Source organism: Pecten maximus, chromosome 3 (genome assembly GCF_902652985.1).
Source record: "Pecten maximus chromosome 3, xPecMax1.1, whole genome shotgun sequence".
NCBI lineage: Eukaryota > Metazoa > Mollusca > Bivalvia > Pectinida > Pectinidae > Pecten > Pecten maximus.
The window spans coordinates 50,964,698-50,985,291 of NC_047017.1; the positions used below are offsets into that span (position 1 = coordinate 50,964,698).

Consider the following 20,594-nt stretch of genomic DNA (forward strand, 5'->3'; position numbering starts at 1 on the left):
CCCAATAAAATGTGATGAGTATCCCAATAAAATGTGATGAGTATCGCAATAAAATGTGATGAGGATCCCAATAAATTGTGATGAGGATCCCAATAAAATGTGATGATGATCCCAATAAAATGTGATGATGATCACAATAAAATGTGATGAGGATCCCAATAAAATGTGATGAGTATCGCAATAAAATGTGATGAGGATCCCAATAAATTGTGATGAGGATCCCAATAAAATGTGAAGAGGATCCCAATAAAATGTGATGATGATCCCAATAAAATGTGATGATGATCCCAATAAAATGTGATGAGGATCCCAATAAAATGTGATGAGTATCGCAATAAAATGTGATGAGGATCCCAATAAATTGTGATGAGGATCCCAATAAAATGTGATGAGGATCCCAATAAAATGTGATGATGATCCCAATAAATTGTGATGATGATCCCAATAAAATGTGATGAGGATCCCAATAAAATGTGATGAGGATCCCAATAAAATGTTATGAGGATCACAATAAAATGTGTTGAGGATCCCAATAAAATTGTTGGTAGTTACAAAATCTCCAATATCTCATTTGCCTGATCACCTGCTCCAAATACCTACAATACACAGGGGGACTTAAACATGAATTTGAATTCTAGTTTTTAGCTTACCTGCCCGAAAGGCAAGTGAGGTTATGCCGTGGTGCTGCATCGGTGGTCTGTCCGTTGTCAAGCCGTCCGGTGTCAACTTTTTCCTTTAAATATCTTCTTTCCAAGATGCCTAGAGACCTGATATATTGATCATGTGTCATGTGTCATACTGGGATGAAGGACTACCAAGTTTGTCCAAATGAATGACCTCCTTGACCTTCACTCAAGGTCACATAGGTCTAATAGGCTAAAATCTGCAAACGACTTCTTCTCAATAACCAAGAGGTCCAGGGACATTATGTTAAGCATGTAGCATGCTCTGTTGAATTGTTACCAAGGTTGTTCAAATGAATGACCCTGACTTTCATGCAAGGTCACATGTATATCAAATAGGTTAAAAACTTCTTATCAATAACCAAGAGGCCTAGGGCCTTGATATTGGGCCTGTAGCATGCTGGAGTAAATGGCTACCAAGTTTGTTTTAATGAATGACCTTGACTTTCATTTGAGGTCACATGGGTCAAATAGGCTATAATATTCAAATGCTTTCTTCTCCATGACCAAGAGGCCCAGGGCCTTGATATTTAGCCTGTAGCATACTGCGGTAAGGCGCTACCAAGTTTGTTCAAATAAATGACCTTGACCTTCATTCAAAGTCACATAGGTCAAATAGGCCAAAATCTTCAAACAACTTCTCAATAACCAAGAGGCCCGGAGGACTTGATATTGAGCCTGTAGTGTACTGGAGTAAAGGGCTACCAAGTTTGTTCAAATAACAAGGTCACATAGGTCAAATAGGCCAAGATCTTCAAACAACTTCTCAATAACCAAGAGGCCCAGGGACTTGATATTGAGCCTGTAGTGTACTGGAGTAAAGGGCTACCAAGTTTGTTCAAATGTTGCAAGGTCGCATTGTTGTATACTCACCCTGGGATGTTAACAGTATCTAACTTCACTAAAACAAAATATCTTGACACAGGCTCTCCCTTTTTCTGAAAACTTTGACTTGAAAAATTGCAAGAATGTGCTAAAAATTTGTTGATTAAAAGTGTTTGAAATTTGCTTTGAAAATTAAGGGCAGTGGTATTGATTGTGGTGTGTTTGATTTAAACTAGTTAGCTTTAATCATGGCAGTGAAGAAAACTTTGATGTTGTAAAAAAGCTAAAATATGTACAGTGTACTAACAAATGTCAATACATCAGTATTAAGACTTTGAGTGATGGATGCATGCAATTGTCTTGAAATTCTTTTCTGTTAAGAAATATTTTGAACTTGTATAATTAAAAATTGTGAAAAATGTTATGAAAAAAAAAAATATATATAAATGTATATAAAGTCATTTGGGCTCTCAAATTAAATCAACAATTGTTAAGACAACCACCTTCAGGTGATTGGCTGTTCATTAATCCAGATCTGTACCAGGGCCATCATCTGTACCAGGGCCATAATCTGTCCTTACACAAGTGAACTAGGACATTAATCCATCATCTGTCCTTAAACAAGTGAACTAGGGCATTAATCCATCATCTGTCCTTAAACAAGTGAACTAGGACATTAATCCATCATCTGTCCTTAAACAAGTGAACTAGGACATTAATCCATCATCTGTCCTTAAACAAGTGAACTAGGACATTAATCCATCATCTGTCCTTAAACAAGTGAACTAGGACATTAATCCAGATCTGTACCATGGCCATCATCTGACCTTAAACAAGTGAACTAGGACATTAATCCATAATCTGTCCTTAAACAAGTGAACTAGGACATTAATCCATCATCTGTCCTTAAACAAGTGAACTAGGACATTAATCCATCATCTGTCCTTAAACAAGTGAACTAGGGCATTAATCCAGATCTGTACCAGGGCCGTCATCTGTCCTTAAACAAGTGAACTAGGACATTAATCCATCATCTGTCCTTAAACAAGTGAACTAGGACATTAATCCATCATCTGTCCTTAAACAAGTGAACTAGGACATTAATCCAGATCTGTACCATGGCCATCATCTCTCCTTAAACAAGTGAACTAGGACATTAATTCATCATCTGTCCTTAAACAAGTGAACTAGGACATTAATCCATCATCTGTCCATAAACAAGTGAACTAGGACATTGATCCATCATCTGTCCTTAAACATTTAGTGAACTAGGACATTAATCCATCATTTGTCCTTAAACAAGTGAACTAGGACATTAATCCATCATCTGTCCTTACACAAGTGAACTAGGACATTAATCCATCATCTGTCCTTAAACAAGTGAACTAGGGCATTAATCCAGATCTGTACCAGGGCCGTCATCTGTCCTTAAACAAGTGAACTAGGACATTAATCCATCATCTGTCCTTAAACAAGTGAACTAGGACATTAATCCAGATCTGTACCATGGCCATCATCTGACCTTAAACAAGTGAACTAGGACATTAATCCATCATCTGTCCTTAAACAAGTGAACTAGGACATTAATCCAGATCTGTACCAGGGCCATCATCTGTCCTTAAACAAGTGAACTAGGACATTAATCCAGATCTGTACCATGGCCATCATCTGTCCTTAAACAAGTGAACTAGGACATTAATCCATCATCTGTCCTTAAACAAGTGAACTAGGACATTAATCCAGATCTGTACCATGGCCATCATCTGTCCTTAAACAAGTGAACTAGGACATTAATCCATCTCTCCTTAAACAAGTGAACTAGGACATTAATCCATATCTGTATTAGGGCCATCAGGGCCATCATCTGTCCTTAAACAAGTGAAATAGGACATTAATCCATCATCTGTCCTTACACAAGTGAACTAGGACATTAATCCAGATCTGTACCATGGCCATCATCTGTCCTTAAACAACTGAACTAGGACATTAATCCATCATCTGTCCTTAAACAAGTGAACTAGGACATTAATCCATCATCTGTCCTTAAACACCTTAAACAAGTGAACTAGGGCATTTATCCAGATCTGTACCAGGTCCAGATCTTTACCAGGTCCAGACCTTTACCAGGGCCATCATCTTGTCCTTAAACAAGTGAACTAGGACATTAATCCAGATCTGTACCAGGGCCATCATCTGTCCTTAAACAAGTGAACTAGGACATTAATCCAGATCTGTACCAGGGCCATCATCTGTCCTTTAACAAGTGAACTAGGACATTAAACCATCATCTGTCCTTAAACAAGTGAACTAGAACATTAATCCAGATCTGTACCATGGCCACCATCTGTCCTTAAACAAGTGAACTAGGACATTAATCCATCATCTGCCCTTAAACAAGTGAACTTGGACTTTTATCCATCATCTGTCCTTACACAAGTGAACTAGGGCATTAATCCATCATCTGTCCTTAAACAAGTGAACTAGGACATTAATCCATCATCTGTCCTTAAACAAGTGAACTAGGGCATTAATCCAGATCTGTACCAGGGCCGTCATCTGTCCTTAAACAAGTGAACTAGGACATTAATCCAGATCTGTACCAGGGCCATCATCTGTCCATAAACAAGTGAACTAGGACATTAATCCAGATCTGTACCAGGGCCATCATCTGTCCATAAACAAGTGAACTAGGACATTAATCCAGATCTGTACCAGTGCCATCATCTGTCCTTAAACAAGTGAACTAGGACATTAATCCAGCATCTGCCCTTAAACAAGTGAACTAGGACATTAATCCATCATCTGTCCTTAAACAAGTGAACTAGGACATTAATCCATCATCTGTCCTTAAACAAGTGAACTACAAATGTAGGACATTAATCCATCATCTGTCCTTAAACAAGTGAACTAGGACATTAATCCAGATCTGTACCAGGGCCATCATCTGTCCTTAAACAAGTGAACTAGGACATTAATCCAGATCTGTACCAGGGCCGTCATCTGTCCTTAAACAAGTGAACTAGGACATTAATCCATCATCTGTCCTTAAACAAGTGAACTAGGACATTAATCCAGATCTGTACCAGGGCCATCATCTGTCCTTAAACAAGTGAACTAGGGCCAGTTGGGAACACACTGGAGGTTCTTATAGTTCATCAGTAAGCTGCCTTTTGATTGATTTATCACTGTCATGGTTGGCATTATACAACAGATATATGAAGAGAAAAGATCAAACTTGTAAAGAATCAATTAAGGAGAGATGATGGTAGCCATCAAGGTCTAGCTTGAATCCCCTGTTTGAATTACTTTAGACATTACAGGTTTTGTGTGAGACAGGTGTAATTTTGATTTTTCCTAATTTTACCTGTAGGCTACCGGGTCATCTGTAGATGAATCCCTAGCATCAATTTATCAGGTAATATCATCCTCGTCTCCCACTTATACATCTACTAACACTCATTGGGGTAAATGCTGTCTTCTGAGGAAACAAAATGTTAACAAAAATAAGGTCATAGTTTCCATATAGTTCTTCTCAAGTTTTCTTCTTTTATCAAATATAAATGAAAACTGTATTTGTTTTTCAAATGTGAAACAAGTTATACCAATTTATGTTAACCTTGTTGGCATGGATAGAAGTACAAGAGGGGTCTTATTGTGGAAGGTAAGTGGAGCACCTGTAGAAAGCCCATGTTGACGGACAGGTGATCTCTTTACCTTTTCACATCTGATCAGGACATCACACCGAGGTCGTCTAGGGGTATTACGAACGTGTCATCTGATCACCATATCAAACACTCGATATGCAGCCAACATAGAATACTGAGTTGTACATCATGACAGACGAAACACAGCATTTACCCCTCCAGACAGCTAACCCTCTCCGTCATCTTAAAGTGTGGTTTGTGTTTTGATTGATGGATATATTCTTAAAATAAAAGAGTAGATATTTTGTTTCAGTTGAGTCTAAAATTAATGTGAAAAGAATTCATAAATATCTACAAGTGTCTTAATTCAGCCAGGATCAATTGGCTGCCAGCTTTCTTATAATATTAGCATTATACAATGTAATTTTAACCAAACATGATATCATTTCTCATAATAGCAGCTTCCCAAAGTTTCCATGGTGGAGCTTGATCATGTTGAACTGTAGACTTCTATTCGCAGAGTTATAAAAACATTCAATGGGACTTTTTGCTGGACTCAATAGAATTTACAAGTTATTTTTAAGTTATACTGATTGTCATGTCAAAATTAAGAGTCCAACATCAGGATTCTTCCTCCCCAAATAGGGAAGGTTGATATGGACATTGTATAGATGATCATTTTTGATGTACTTTTTGTTCCGCCTTGAAAAGGTGACATATATGTATTACTATGTCGGCGTCATCGTTGTCTTCGGTGTCGTCGGCGGCCTCGTTGTCCGCACAATGGTGTCCGTGCAATAACTTGAGTTCCCTTTGGCCAATCAAACTCAAACTTCATACAGTGCTTCCTGACCAAAAGTGCTTGCTTGGGATTGCTTTTCAGATTCAAAGGTCAAAGGTCAAGGTCACTGTTTCTATTAATAGAAAATTGGTTTCCATGCAATAACTCGAGTTACCTTTGGCCAATCAACCTCAAACTTCACACAGTGCTTCCTTACCAAAAGTGCTTGCTTGGATTGCTTTTCAGGTTCAAAGGTCAAGGTCACTGTTTCTATTAATAGAAAATTGGTTTCCATGCAATAACTCGAGTTCCCTTCAGCCAATAAATGCTATCAACTCATCATGTCTACAAAACCTCTTAGATCCACCACTCCAATTGATGTGTGTACATAACGTCTTTAGAATTAGGACTAGGGTTAAATGTTAGTCATCAGATGAGTTGGCAACAGGTGAGAAATCTGTATATTCTGAACACTGGTTTAAGAATAATCACTGCAATAATAATTAATTCACACAGGGTTTTGTGCAAAGATTACATTTGATATCAATTTATTATTACTACTCAAATTTATTAAATGTTGTGCATTTGTTGTTTTTCTGCTTATAAATATTCACCAAGGGAAATAAAATCAGATCGTGAAAATGTTTTTGTTTTTACTTAAAACCAATGGATCTATATGTTTAACATATAGGTATTACTATCATTCGTGAGTTCTTTCATTGTATGGGAATCCATCCGGCAAATCATACAAACTATACTTGGAATAGATACAATGAATATCCAAGCTGTTTTTTTTTCTAAATTCAAATCCTGGCTTCCTGTGCAGGCGACACATCCACTTCCGTGGAATTCTTGTTTTATTTGTACTTAAGGTCTTGTGTACAATACCCAATTTGAAAGTAAGTGGACTAGCACAATGATGAAGTGGACTAGCACAATGATAATGTGGACTAGCACAATGATAAAGTGGACTAGCACAATGATAATGTGGACTAGCACAATGATAAAGTGGACTAGCACAATGATAAAGTGGACTAGCACAATGATAAAGTGGACTAGTACAATGATAAAGTGGACTAGTACAATGATAAAGTGGACTAGCACAATGATAAAGTGGACTAGTACAATGATAAAGTGGACTAGTACAATGATAAAGTGGACTAGCACAATGATAAAGTGGACTAGTACAAAGATAAAGTGGACTAGTACAATGATAAAGTGGACTAGCACAATGATGAAGTGGACTAGCACAATGATAAAGTGGACTAACACAATGATAAAGTGGACTAGTACAATGATAAAGTGGACTAGTACAATGATAAAGTGGACTAGCACAATGATAAAGTGGACTAGTACAATGATAAAGTGAACTAGTACAATGATAAAGTGGACTAGCACAATGATAAAGTGGACTAGTACAATGATAAAGTGAACTAGTACAATGATAAAGTGGACTAGTACAATGATAAAGTGGACTAGCACAATGATAAAGTGGACTAGTACAATGATAAAGTGGACTAACACAATGATAAAGTGGACTAGCACAATGATAAAGTGGACTAGCACAATGATAAAGTGGACTAGCACAATGATAAAGTGGACTAGCACAATGATAAAGTGGACTAGCACAAAGATAAAGTGGACTAGCACAATGATAAAGTGAACTAGTACAATGATAAAGTGGACTAGCACAATGATAAAGTGGACTAGCACAATGATAAAGTGGACTAGCACAATGATAAAGTGGACTAGCACAATGATAAAGTGGACAAGTACAATGATAAAGTGGACTAGCTAGCACAATGATAAAGTGGACTAGTACAATGATAAAGTGGACTAGTACAATGATAAAGTGGACTAGCACAATGATAAAGTGAACTAGTACAATGATAAAGTGGACTAGTATAAAGATAAAGTGGACTAGTACAATGATAAAGTGGACTAGTACAATGATAAAGTGGACTAGTACAATGATAAAGTGGACTAGCACAATGATAAAGTGGACTAGTACAAAGATAAAGTGGACTAGTACAATGATAAAGTGGACTAGCACAATGATAAAGTGGACTAGTACAATGATAAAGTGGACTAGCACAATGATAAAATGGACTAGCACAATGATAAAGTGGACTAGCACAATGATGAAGTGGACTAGTACAATCATAAAGTGGACTAGTACAATGATAAAGTGGACTAGCACAATGATAAAGTGGACTAGCACAATGATGAAGTGGACTAGTACAATGATAAAGTGGACTAGCACAATGATAAAGTAGACTAGCACAATGATGAAGTGGACTAGTACAATGTAAAGTGGACTAGCACAATGATAAAGTGGACTAGCACAATGATCAAGTGGACTAGCACAATGATAAAGTGGACTAGCACAATGATCAAGTGGACTAGTACAATGTAAAGTGGACTAGCACAAAGATAAAGTGGACTAGCACAATGATAAAGTGGACTAGCACAATGATAAAGTGGACTAGTACAATGATAAAGTGGACTAGCACAATGATAAAGTGGACTAGTACAATGATAAAGTGGACTTACACAATGATAAAGTGGACTAGTACAATGATAAAGTGGACTAGCACAATGATAAAGTGGACTAGTACAAAGATAAAATGGACTAGCACAATGATAAAGTGGACTAGCACAATGATAAAGTGGACTAGCACAATGATAAAGTGGACTAGCACAATGATAAAGTGGACTAGCACAATGATAAAGTGGACTAGTACAATGATAAAATGGACTAGCACAATGATAAAGTGGACTAGTACAATGATAAAGTGGACTAGTACAATGATGAAGTGGACTAGCACAATGATGAAGTGGACTAACACAATGATAAAGTGGACTAACACAATGATAAAGTGGACTAGTACAATGATAAAGTGAACTAGCACAATGATAAAGTGGACTAGCACAATGATAAAGTGGACTAGTACAATGATAAAGTGGACTAGCACAATGATAAAGTGGACTAGTACAATGATAAAGTGGACTAACACAATGATAAAGTGGACTAGTACAATGATAAAGTGGACTAGCACAATGATAAAGTGGACTAGTACAAAGATAAAATGGACTAGCACAATGATAAAGTGGACTAGCACAATGATAAAGTGGACTAGTACAATGATAAAGTGGACTAGCACAATGATAAAGTGGACTAGCACAATGATAAAGTGGACTAGCACAATGATAAAGTGGACTAGCACAATGATAAAGTGGACTAGTACAATGATAAAATGGACTAGCACAATGATAAAGTGGACTAGCACAATGATAAAGTGGACTAGTACAATGATAAAGTGGACTAGCATAATGATAAAGTGGACTAGCACAATGATAAAGTGGACTAGCACAATGATAAAGTGGACTAGCACAATGATAAAGTGGACTTAGAGTACAATGATAAAGTGGACTAGTACAATGATAAAGTGGACTAGTACAATGATAAAGTGGACTAGCACAATGATAAAGTGGACTAGCACAATGATAAAGTGGACTAGCACAATGATAAAGTGGACTAGTACAATGATAAAGTGGACTAGTACAATGATAAAGTGGACTGGCACAATGATAAAGTGGACTAGCACAATGATAAATTGATGCACCAAATGCAACAATATTAAATGCAGTGAAAACAATTATATAGAGAAATTGTAATTAACACACTGCAATTATTATTTGGACAATGCTTTTAGTGAGGACACTAAAATAAGATTAGCATTTAAGTAATATAGGTTGACATTATAAATTGTATGTAGATGTGCTACCCACTTCAAACACATTGTCATATGTAGTCCCAAACAGAGTGAACATTGTCATATGTCGTCCCGAACAGAGTGAACAATGTCATATCTAGTCCCGAACAGAGTGAATAATGTCATATGTAGTCCTGAACAGTGTGAACATTGTCATATGTAGTCCCAAACAGAGTGAACAATGTCATATATAGTCCCGAACAGAGTGAACAATGTCATATGTAGTCCTGAACAGAGTGAACAATGTCATGTGTAGTCCCGAACAGAGTGAACAATGTCATATGTAGTCCTGAACAGAGTGAACAATGTCATGTGTAGTCCTGAACAGTGAACAATGTCATATGTAGTCCTGAACAGTGAACAATGTCATATGTAGTCCTGAACAGTGAACATTGTCATATGTAGTCCTGAACAGTGAACAATGTCATATGTAGTCCCGAACAGAGTGAACAATGTCATATGTAGTCCTGAACAGAATGAACAATGTCATATGTAGTCCCAAACAGAGTGAACAATGTCATGTGTAGTCCTGAACAGTGAACATTGTCATATGTAGTCCTGAACAGAGTGAACAATGTCATATGTAGTCCTGAACAGAATGAACAATGTCATATGTAGTCCCAAACAGAGTGAACATTTTCATATGTAGTCCCGAACAGAGTGAACAATGTCATATGTAGTCCCGAACAGTGAACATTGTCATATGTAGTCCCGAACAGTGAACATTGTCATATGTTGTCCTGAACAGAGTGAACAATTGTTCCAAGCTGATATAGTATAGTAACAATCTTAATGTAGTCCCCCTCACAGGGTCTAGGTCATGACTTTTTATATCACTGGTCTGTTGGGCAAGTTCTTTTTCAAAAGTACTGGTCTGAAGTGGAAACATATCGGAAAGAAAAAGTAATAACAAGAAAATTTGTAATTACCCATTGAGCAATGTAGCAGTAGTCAGGAATACTTGCTAATTTCCTTACCTGCAAACCACCCAAATATTGCGGGCCAGGTGACGTCCAGATTAGACAGGTTGTACTGTACCTTGATGATTCTAGATGTTTTTACGTCATCATAAGGTAATCAAGGCAGAAAAACACATCAAACATCCAACACATCAGCCATTTTGATAATTTCTGGATACTGTAATTGACAACATTGTACCTTTTGAATGAACACATTAATGAGCTGACGGTACTATGGTGACACTTAGATATGAAACATAATAACATGTCCAGGTAGATATTGTATTTTGTACATTTTATTAATGTGGAATCTATTGCAAATTGGTTAAAGCTTTAATCCAAATTAAGATCCTTCCTCCCTTGGTCTCAAGGAGGTTAGGTACACATGACTATGTACAAATCCTTCCATAATTTATGAGTGGATCTGCATTAAATGGTAGAACTAAGAACTCTCTTTCTTTGAAAGACCAATAGATTGTTATTTTCAGAATCGACTGTTTATCTCCAATTTTATTGTTTTGAGTGCTGATGCTGACCATTGTATATATGCTTTTACTTTTAATAGAGCTAATTTAGAAATGCATGGCTTTAAAACAATGACTTTTGTTATTTGTTTTAAGCTAGAAATTGAGACATCAAGCCGAGATTGCATGTTTATAATCCATATTTTGCTTCAAAATTGTTTTGACTTGGTGTATCAACTTTGGTCATAAACATAATAATAAAATTAGTTTCAGCTTTCAGATATTTTGCAGATCAGTTCTAAAGAAAGGCTTATACTTCCATCTGAAAGAGAAATGAGTTTACATTAATTACATCAATGTAACATGTGTTACTGTGTTATGTACAAGTTTATAGGTTGTAAGTTGTCACATTTATCTGGAATTCTTACCTTCCTTTGGATTGGTCAGTGCCAAAATAACAAAAAGTTTACACATCCTCCAGTGACAACTGGATAAGTAATGATTTATGGGGGGTGTCCAGTAAAATCTTATCTGAGGGTGCATGGCTTTCTCTTTTAATCCGTCAAGGTTATCCGTCAAGGTTTTTTTGCACAAGAAATATGATTTGTAGGAATAAACATATTTCTATAAGACATTTGAATATGCCTTCAGGATAATATTTATATAGCGGGATATCATGATTGGGAGAGGGAGGGGAGCTGGTGATTTTTTACTTGTTATGGAGTTAAGTAAGATAATTAATATGTTAATTGAGTATTTTTTTTATCTCTGAAGCCTTCTAGTGCAACTCCAAGTTATGGAACAGGAGTGGCATACCCACCGTCCAATACAACTGTCCTACAGAACCAGCCCATCATTTACAACCCTGTAAGTACAAACCGTTAAATACACCTGTCCTACAGAACCAGCCGATCATTTACAACCCTGTAAGTACAAACTGTTAAATACACCTGTCCTACAGAACCAGCCGATCATTTACAACCCTGTAAGTACAAACTGTTAAATACACCTGTCCTACAGAACCAGCCCATCATTTACAACCCTGTAAGTACAAACTGTTAAATACAACTGTCCTACAGAACCAGCCGATCATTTACAACCCTGTAAGTACAAACTGTTAAATACAACTGTCCTACAGAACCAGCCGATCATTTACAACCCTGTAAGTACAAACTGTTAAATACAACTGTCTTACAGAACCAGCCCATCATTTACAACCCTGTAAGTACAAACTGTTAAATACAACTGTCCTACAGAACCAGCCCATCATTTACAACCCTGTAAGTACGAACCGTTAAATACAACTGTCCTACAGAACCAGCCGATCATTTACAACCCTGTAAGTACGAACTGTTAAATACACCTGTCCTACAGAACCAGCCAATCATTTACAACCCTGTAAGTACAAACCGTTAAATACACCTGTCCTACAGAACCAGCCAATCATTTACAACCTTGTAAGTACGAACCGTTAAATACAACTGTCCTACAGAACCAGCCAATCATTTACAACCCTGTAAGTACAAACCGTTAAATACAACTGTCCTACAGAACCAACCCATCATTTACAACCCTGTATGTACAAACCGTTAAATACACCTGTCCTACAGAACCAACCCATCATTTACAACCCTGTAAGTACAAATCATTAATGGTCCAAACATAGAATTACGTCATTAGGAAATCATCCGAGAATATCTGATGTAAATACATGTAAATATCTGTGACTGAGAATATCTTATGTAAAAACCTCTGACTGAGAATATATTATGTAAATATATGTAAATATATGTGACTGAGAATATCTGATGTAAATGCATGTGACTGAGAATATCTGATGTAAATATCTGTGACTGAGAATATCTTATGTAAATATCTGTGACTGAGAATATCTTATGTAAATACCTGTGGCTGAGAATATCTTATGTAAATATATGTAAATACCTGTGACTGAGAATATCTTATGTAAATACCTGTGGCTGAGAATATCTTATGTAAATACAAAAATGTACATATAAATACCTGTGACTAGGAACATAGTTTCTTTATCAAAGTTACACTAGGCGAGTCACTATTGAAGAGAGAATACAGTTACATTGTTAGATCACCTATGGTTTTTTGGAGATCAGATCCAAGATTGAGTCCTGCCATTTTTTCCTGTCATGAACTCAATGGAAATGAATGTCATTTATTTTATCAATACATAACTGTCAGCTCACTCTCAATATGTCTTTAACAGCTAGTATTCTCTGGCCTGACAATTAAGTTAACTCAATGGAAATAAATATCATTTATTTTATCAATACATATCTGTAAGCTCAAATCCCCAATGTCACTTTTGTCTATCTCTTCAATAATTCCTTGACAGAGATTATTTAGTCCGTTATATAATGGTCATATTCAGTAGCTGTTATTTTTAATACAGGTGTTACTGTATGAATGTTGACCTAATTATTCCATCAGAAGTTCATCATATAATTTGCCACCTTTTAAAATACTTCAATCCAGGGAATGTTTATGGTGTCAACAGTTGTTACATTTATAGTTGATATGAATGCCAGTTGATTTGAGTGGTGTATAAATTTAATATACCTTGTAATCATAAATCATTGACAAGAACTGATCAAAAGCAATTAAAAATCAGATTGTCAGATTGTTTACAATTATTGTACCCTTTTAACTAGAACAGTAAGATATGGATTAGTTAAAACAAAAAATGAATAGTTTATGCTGATCCTTAATATGGACTATATTTCCAGTCTGTGCCTTTCCTTTCTGGAATCCCAGGCGGTGCTGTTCCTGGAAAGATGATCTATATCATGGGTAATCTGGCTTCGATGCCAAGCAGGTAATGTAAGCCATGAAATTAGTTTCTATCCACCGATGGCAAGTATTCTAAAGTTTCATCACCTACATATACTGGGGGCAGGTATTCTAAAGTTACAACACCTACATGAACTATGGGGCAGGTATTCTAAAGTTACAACACCTACATGAACTATGGGGCAGGTATTCTAAAGTTACAACACCTAGATGTACTGGGGGACAGGTGTTCTAAAGTTACATCACCTACATGTACTGGGGGACAGGTATTCTAAAGTTACAACACCTACATGTACTGGGGGACAGGTATTCTAAAGTTACATCACCTACATGTACTGGGGACAGGTGTTCTAAAGTTACATCACCTACATGTACTGGGGGACAGGTATTCTAAAGTTACAACACCTACATGTACTGGGGGACAGGTATTCTAAAGTTACATCACCTACATGTACTGGGGGACAGGTGTTCTAAAGTTACATTACCTACATGTACCGGAGGACAGGTATTCTAAAGTTACATCACCTACATGGGGCAGGTATTCTAAAGTTACATCACCTACATGTACTGGGGGCAGGTATTCTAAAGTTACAACACCTACATGTACTGGGGGACAGGTGTTCTAAAGTTACAACACCTACATGTACTGGGGGACAGGTATTCTAAAGTTACATCACCTACATGTACTGGGGACAGGTGTTCTAAAGTTACATCACCTACATGTACTGGGGGACAGGTATTCTAAAGTTACAGCACCTACATGTACTGGGGACAGGTGTTCTAAAGTTACAACACCTACATGTACTGGGGGACAGGTGTTCTAAAGTTACAACACCTACATGTACTGGGGGACAGGTGTTCTAAAGTTACAACACCTACATGTACTGGGGGACAGGTGTTCTAAAGTTACATCACCTACATGTACTGGGGGACAGGTGTTCTAAAGTAACAACATCTACATGTACTGGGGGACAGGTGTTCTAAAGTTACAACACCTACATGTACTGGGGGACAGGTATTCTAAAGTTTCATCACCTACATATACTGGGGGACAGGTGTTCTCAAGTTACAACTACTCTACATGATTCTGGCAAGATGTGAACACCTTTGATACTGTAAAAAAAACTCTTCTTATATTAAGAAAAGTATTGTTTCTGCTTAGAAAACATTTTTACTATATATCAGGTGAGGGATGCAGGCCCTCTGGGCCTCTTGTTATGGTACGTTCCTAGTATGATATTAATTCAGTCATGTATCTCAAAAATGCAATCTCTGTTTCATTGAATCATTCTTACATTGTGATACAACATAAAAAGTTTTGATATTTGAAGTGTTTTTTTGTGACCACAGGTGTTAAAATGCAATAAATATTTGAAAACTAACAGCATCAGTTAATCAGATCAGTCATAGGGATAAAAAAAGATGTCTGGTGCGGAAAGTCTTGACAAACTAGAGATATTTGTTAATATTACTTCCATTCAGTCTTTGTTTTGCTTATATTTGTAAGTAATTTCAGCCTGCTTTTCTGTATACAAATCAGATTTAAGGATAGAACACATTAGCAAGGAATTTCCTGTTCTATAAACCTCCAGTTCCAAATATTTTGCACTGAAATTTACTGAAATAGACTGGAACTCCTGTCTGTAACTAGAGAATTGACTGTATGTAATTGGGATATACGTAGCCTATAAACAGATTGGCATGGTTACTTATCAGTAAACTCAAAATACCAAGATATCCTCGAGGAATCATTGTCAAACGTTTTATATTACAGGTTTAATGTCAATCTCCAAGAAGGAACTCTGGAAAACTGTGATGTTGCTTTCCATATGGACGTGAGATTTCGTTTTGGAAGAGATGTGAATGTCGTTGTGCGGAATCACAAGTCCCGAGGGACCTGGGGATCGGAGGAAAGAAGCATTCCATTCTTTCCCTTCAGTGTTCAATCTTCATTTGACTTGATCATTCTTGTAGAACCAGCCTGTTTTAAGGTAACTGTGATCAAATTTATATTCAACTTTGATAGCTCACCTGCTTCAAAGAGTAAGGTAATAATGATTAGAACATCAATGATTCCATATTTCAACACACTCAGATATTGTTTAACCTTGCTAATTTGTAATACAAAAATGTAGGTTTTTAGATGGGTGGCTGTTCAAATCTCCCTTCGTCCTTGGTTGCTAAAGATATTTCTGAATAAATACCAGAAAAAATTCTCAAATTTGATATGTATATTCCTGCTGGTCCATAGTTGTACAAGTTCAGTTTTGAGACTGATCAGACCTTTTAAATGATACCAGACAGGTGGCCATTTTGGATTTAGACAGTTGTTATTTCTCAGAAAGTTCTTCATATATAATTTTAGGTCACTTGAGACAAAGTCTCCGTTGACTCCTGATTTTAATTACAGGTTGCTATCAACAATGCACACTTTCTGGAGTTCAAGCACCGTCTTCACCCTCCGGCACGCTACAGTACCCTGAAGATCGATGGCGATCTGACACTGACACAAGTCAGGTTCCAGTGAGGAATGGCGATCTGACACTGACACAAGTCATGTTCCAGTGAGGAATGGATCTAAATTCCAACATCTCCATTTCAGCTATGCTGAATAACTCTTCTTTTTTCTGACATTTTAAGTTTTTTAATTTACCAAATTTGCAGGAAGTTTTACATTTAGAACATTTCCTGAGGTTATCAACACACAAGCCAGTGTATTTTTTTTTAAATGTTTCATACATCTGTATCAAAGAATCCTTGCCAAAATAATTGAATATTCCAGTAGTCTCAATTTTAGTTCATATTTTTAGTTTCTTTAGTCCATTTAGTCCATTTAGAAAAATTCATATACAAATTTTATTGTGGACTTATATGATCTGTTAAGAAATATTTACAATTTAAGCTGAGGTAACAGAAGGGCGTGTGAGCTTACATGTGTATGCCATGATGCATCATTCATCCATCGTCTGTCGTTCATCACCTGTTGTCTGTCGTCCTCCCAGCTTCTTCTGACAAACAAAAAGTCCTAGAATGAAGATATTTGGCTGGAAGGTTCATAGGGTGAAACCTGACATTGATGAGGTTGATGCAGGCCCATTGAGCATCTTGTCTTGTTTAAGAATTTGAATATCAAATTTCACTTCATATCAAAGTATAGGAATTCTATGTCAACACCCAAGAAAGAAAATCAAAATCAAAGCTGCTTGTTTTTTTTTTTAAATAATGATAATAAAAAAAATGCTGTTTGAATCATTCCCCTTAAAATTGCACAAAACATATTGTATATACCAGGGTAGCATGTGTTATCTATGTACACTTCTGTGTTTTTTTTAATGTAATGAATTCAGAAAATCTGATTTGTTCTTGCCCAGAACCATGTTATATTACATTGTCAGGAGTTCCTGAGTTTTGGAGTTATGTGCCATTATATTAGCCTGGAAGCCTGGACTCACTGGCGGCCATGAATATTTATAATGATGGATCATACCATATTATTTTCATTCTGCTGTTGTTTTCAGTTCCTGGGCTGGTAAGGTGATCAATCGTGCCATATTATTTTAAATGTCCTCAGAATCCTACATGTCATGTGTAACTTTGAGGGACGAGACCTGTGTTGCCGTGATTAATTCAGCCTCTGTCACCATGTTGAGTAGTTGGCTTAAGTAAGCCATGTTTTTATTTGTGTATAAGTCATTTTTCAGGTTTCAGGATGGGGAGATATAATGGACTCAGGCCGTCCACTCTTCTGTGATGGAAGTTTCTCCACAGTAAAGATGTGTGATGCTTACTGTGTATGATCTGTACCTTATATACATTACAAGTACAGAGTAAAGTATACCTATATATAGCTATGTATATGATTTTCTTGGCACTGATGCCCCATTCTTATGCCTGTTCAGGTCTTATAATAGAATAATAGTACATGTACTGTATTCATTTAGCATTCAGCTTTTTTAAGTTGCTTACATATATATAAGAATAAAAAATAAAGTTTGTATCAGATGTAGTGAATATGTATATTGTATACTGGTATTCTTATTACTAAAAATGATTTCTGTGTTTGTTTTGATCTGTAGTTAGATGATGGGGAAGGGTTTTGATGTGTCGTTTTGATTACTAATCTGATGTGTTTTATTTCTTGTGTAATTTGTTGATAACTTTTCTACTTAAAAACATAAATTGTATTAACAATCAATTCCAATAATTTGTACTGATGTCTTCCATGCCCCAAGTTTTGGAGCCAATTTGGCTGACAGTAATTGATAGGTGATTTGCTGTACAAATAGAAATTTCTATGATCACTGTTTAATAGTCTTCAGTCCTCCTTCAACGAATATGTTGGGGTGGTAGATCATTATTTGTTTCCCCTGATATTTGTGATATTTGTATTATTTCCAATCTTAATCAATAATTACTCTGACCATTTATAGGTATAGAACTTTTATGGTTGTGCTTATTTTTGATATGTTATACTAAAAAGTAAACACAAAGACAGAAGGTCTCGATAGAGAGATGGCTGTAACGGACATGTGACCTAGATAGAGAGATAGCTGTAACAGAAAATCGGACAAGTGACCTTGATAAAGAGATAGCTGTAATAGACAATTGGACAAGTGACCTTGATAAAAGATTTTGATAGACTAGTGACCTTGATATAAAAGTGACATTCATAGAGAGCAGACCTTCACAGACAATAAAAGTGACCTAAATAGACAAAGTGACCTTAATAGTCAAAGTGACCGTGATAGACAAATTGACCTTAATAGACAAGTGACTTTGATAGAGAAGTGACCTTGATAGAGAGGTGACTTTGATAGAGAAGTGACCTTGATAGAGAGGTGACCTTGATGGAGAAGTGACCTTGATAGAGAGGTGACCTTGATGGAGAAGTGACCTTGATAGAGAGGTGACCTTGATTGAGAAGTGACCTTGATAGAGAAGTGACCTTGATAGAGAGGTGACCTTGATATAAAAATGACCTTTATAGATTAAGTGACCTTACTAGCATTCTATTCTATTATAGAGATAGAAACCAACATGGACTTGTATTGTTGAATTAAGTCATTGTAATATTAAGTAAGTTCACTAGATAGACTTGTTGGTATATATGTGGGTCTGATTTACAATATACAACATTAAAGCTGCTACATAATGTAAATGTCTGAGGATGATAAAGTACCAGTCGAGATTCATAGCTTTAACGATATATAATAAAATATAAGTGCAATACGACATGTAGGTATGTAGTGTTGTCTACTGGAAGCATTTAAATATACACTTAGATATAAACTTGATATGAAGATATAAATAAGTATCAAGTTTTGTGCATGAGGCACATGTTTTGATAAATCATATACATATCTGTATCCCCAATTATGATATCTGAAGAGCAACCAGTGTATAGTGTTAAAATTTTAAGAATTTAAGATGTGGATACATTTGCACCCAAAATGTGTCATTGTTAAGGAAATATATTTCTCTCATCTGTTGAGGGTCTTTAGTAATGAAATGTACTTAATTGTTCAGAATCTAGATGAGGATGGGGGAGTTGGACTTAATTGTTCAGAATCTAGATGAGGATGAAGGAGTTGGTACGATAAGATTGTACAGTTGTTATAGGGATACAATCAATAATCACTTATAATAAATTGGTAAAGATTATTAGCTTCTGTGTTTGAGGATAAATTTGTAAAGATTATTAGCTTCTGTGATTGAGGATAAATTGGTAAAGATTATTAGCTTTTGTGTTTGAGGATAAATTTGTAAAGATTATTAGCTTCTGTGTTTGAGGATAAATTTGTAAAGATTATTAGCTTCTGTGTTTGAGGATAAATTTGTAAAGATTATTAGCTTCTGTGTTTGAGGATAAGTTTGTTCAGATTATTAGCTTCTGTGTTTGAGGATAAGTTTGTTCAGATTATTAGCTTCTGTGATTGAGGATAAATTGGTAAAGATTATTAGCTTCTGTGTTTGAGGATAAATTTGTAAAGAATATTAGCTTCTGTGTTTGAAGAAACACTTCTTCCTGCAGTTTGAATCAATATATAAATGTATATACATGTTTGGAACAACAAAATTTCGACAACAATGAAGTATGATTTCAGACAATTTGTGTGTGTGTATCACACGAATCTCATATAGTCTATATCAATATATGGAGAGCTTGAAACTGGACAGGTTTAATCAGACTTGTGATATAACTATTGTGGTGTCCATTGGAAACTGGATATATTTTTAGTATTTAATGTACATGAACATTATAATCAGTTGATTCTTTATAATCAAATAAAATTTGATTTAGTTCATTGTTAATGGTTTGTCCTTGTATTTTTAGCCCACCATCTGATGATGGTGGGCTATTCAAATCGCCCTGCGTCCGTGGTCCGTCGTCCGTCCTCCGTCCGTCCGTAAACAATTCTTGTTATCGCTAATCCTCGGGAAGTACTGAAGGGATCTTTCTCAAATTTCATATGTAGGTTCCTCTTGGTGCCTAGTTATGCATATTGCATTTTGAGACCAATCGGAAAACAACATGGCCGACAGGCAGCCATCTTGGATTTTGACAATTGAAGTTTGTTATCGCTATTTCTCAGAAAGTACTGAAGGGATCTTTCTCAAATTTCATATGTAGGTTCCCCT

At 36.1% G+C, this 20,594-nt stretch overlaps 1 protein-coding gene across 2 annotated transcripts in view; it reads left to right on the forward strand.

The window, feature by feature from the left end:
• Positions 1 to 20,267, forward strand: part of LOC117324490 (galectin-9-like) — a 34,046-nt gene extending 13,779 nt beyond the window's left edge. The window contains exons 9-13 of one of the 2 annotated variants that reach the window (XM_033880370.1): positions 4,879 to 4,923; positions 11,907 to 11,999; positions 13,892 to 13,980; positions 15,730 to 15,946; positions 16,366 to 20,267. In XM_033880370.1, coding sequence (XP_033736261.1) covers positions 4,879 to 4,923; positions 11,907 to 11,999; positions 13,892 to 13,980; positions 15,730 to 15,946; positions 16,366 to 16,482 — 561 coding nt within the window. In that variant the 3' untranslated portion in view covers positions 16,483 to 20,267. The remainder of the gene's footprint in view (positions 1 to 4,878; positions 4,924 to 11,906; positions 12,000 to 13,891; positions 13,981 to 15,729; positions 15,947 to 16,365) is intronic. The other variant, XM_033880371.1, reaches the window with a different exon arrangement.
• Positions 20,268 to 20,594: the final 327 nt, after the last annotated feature.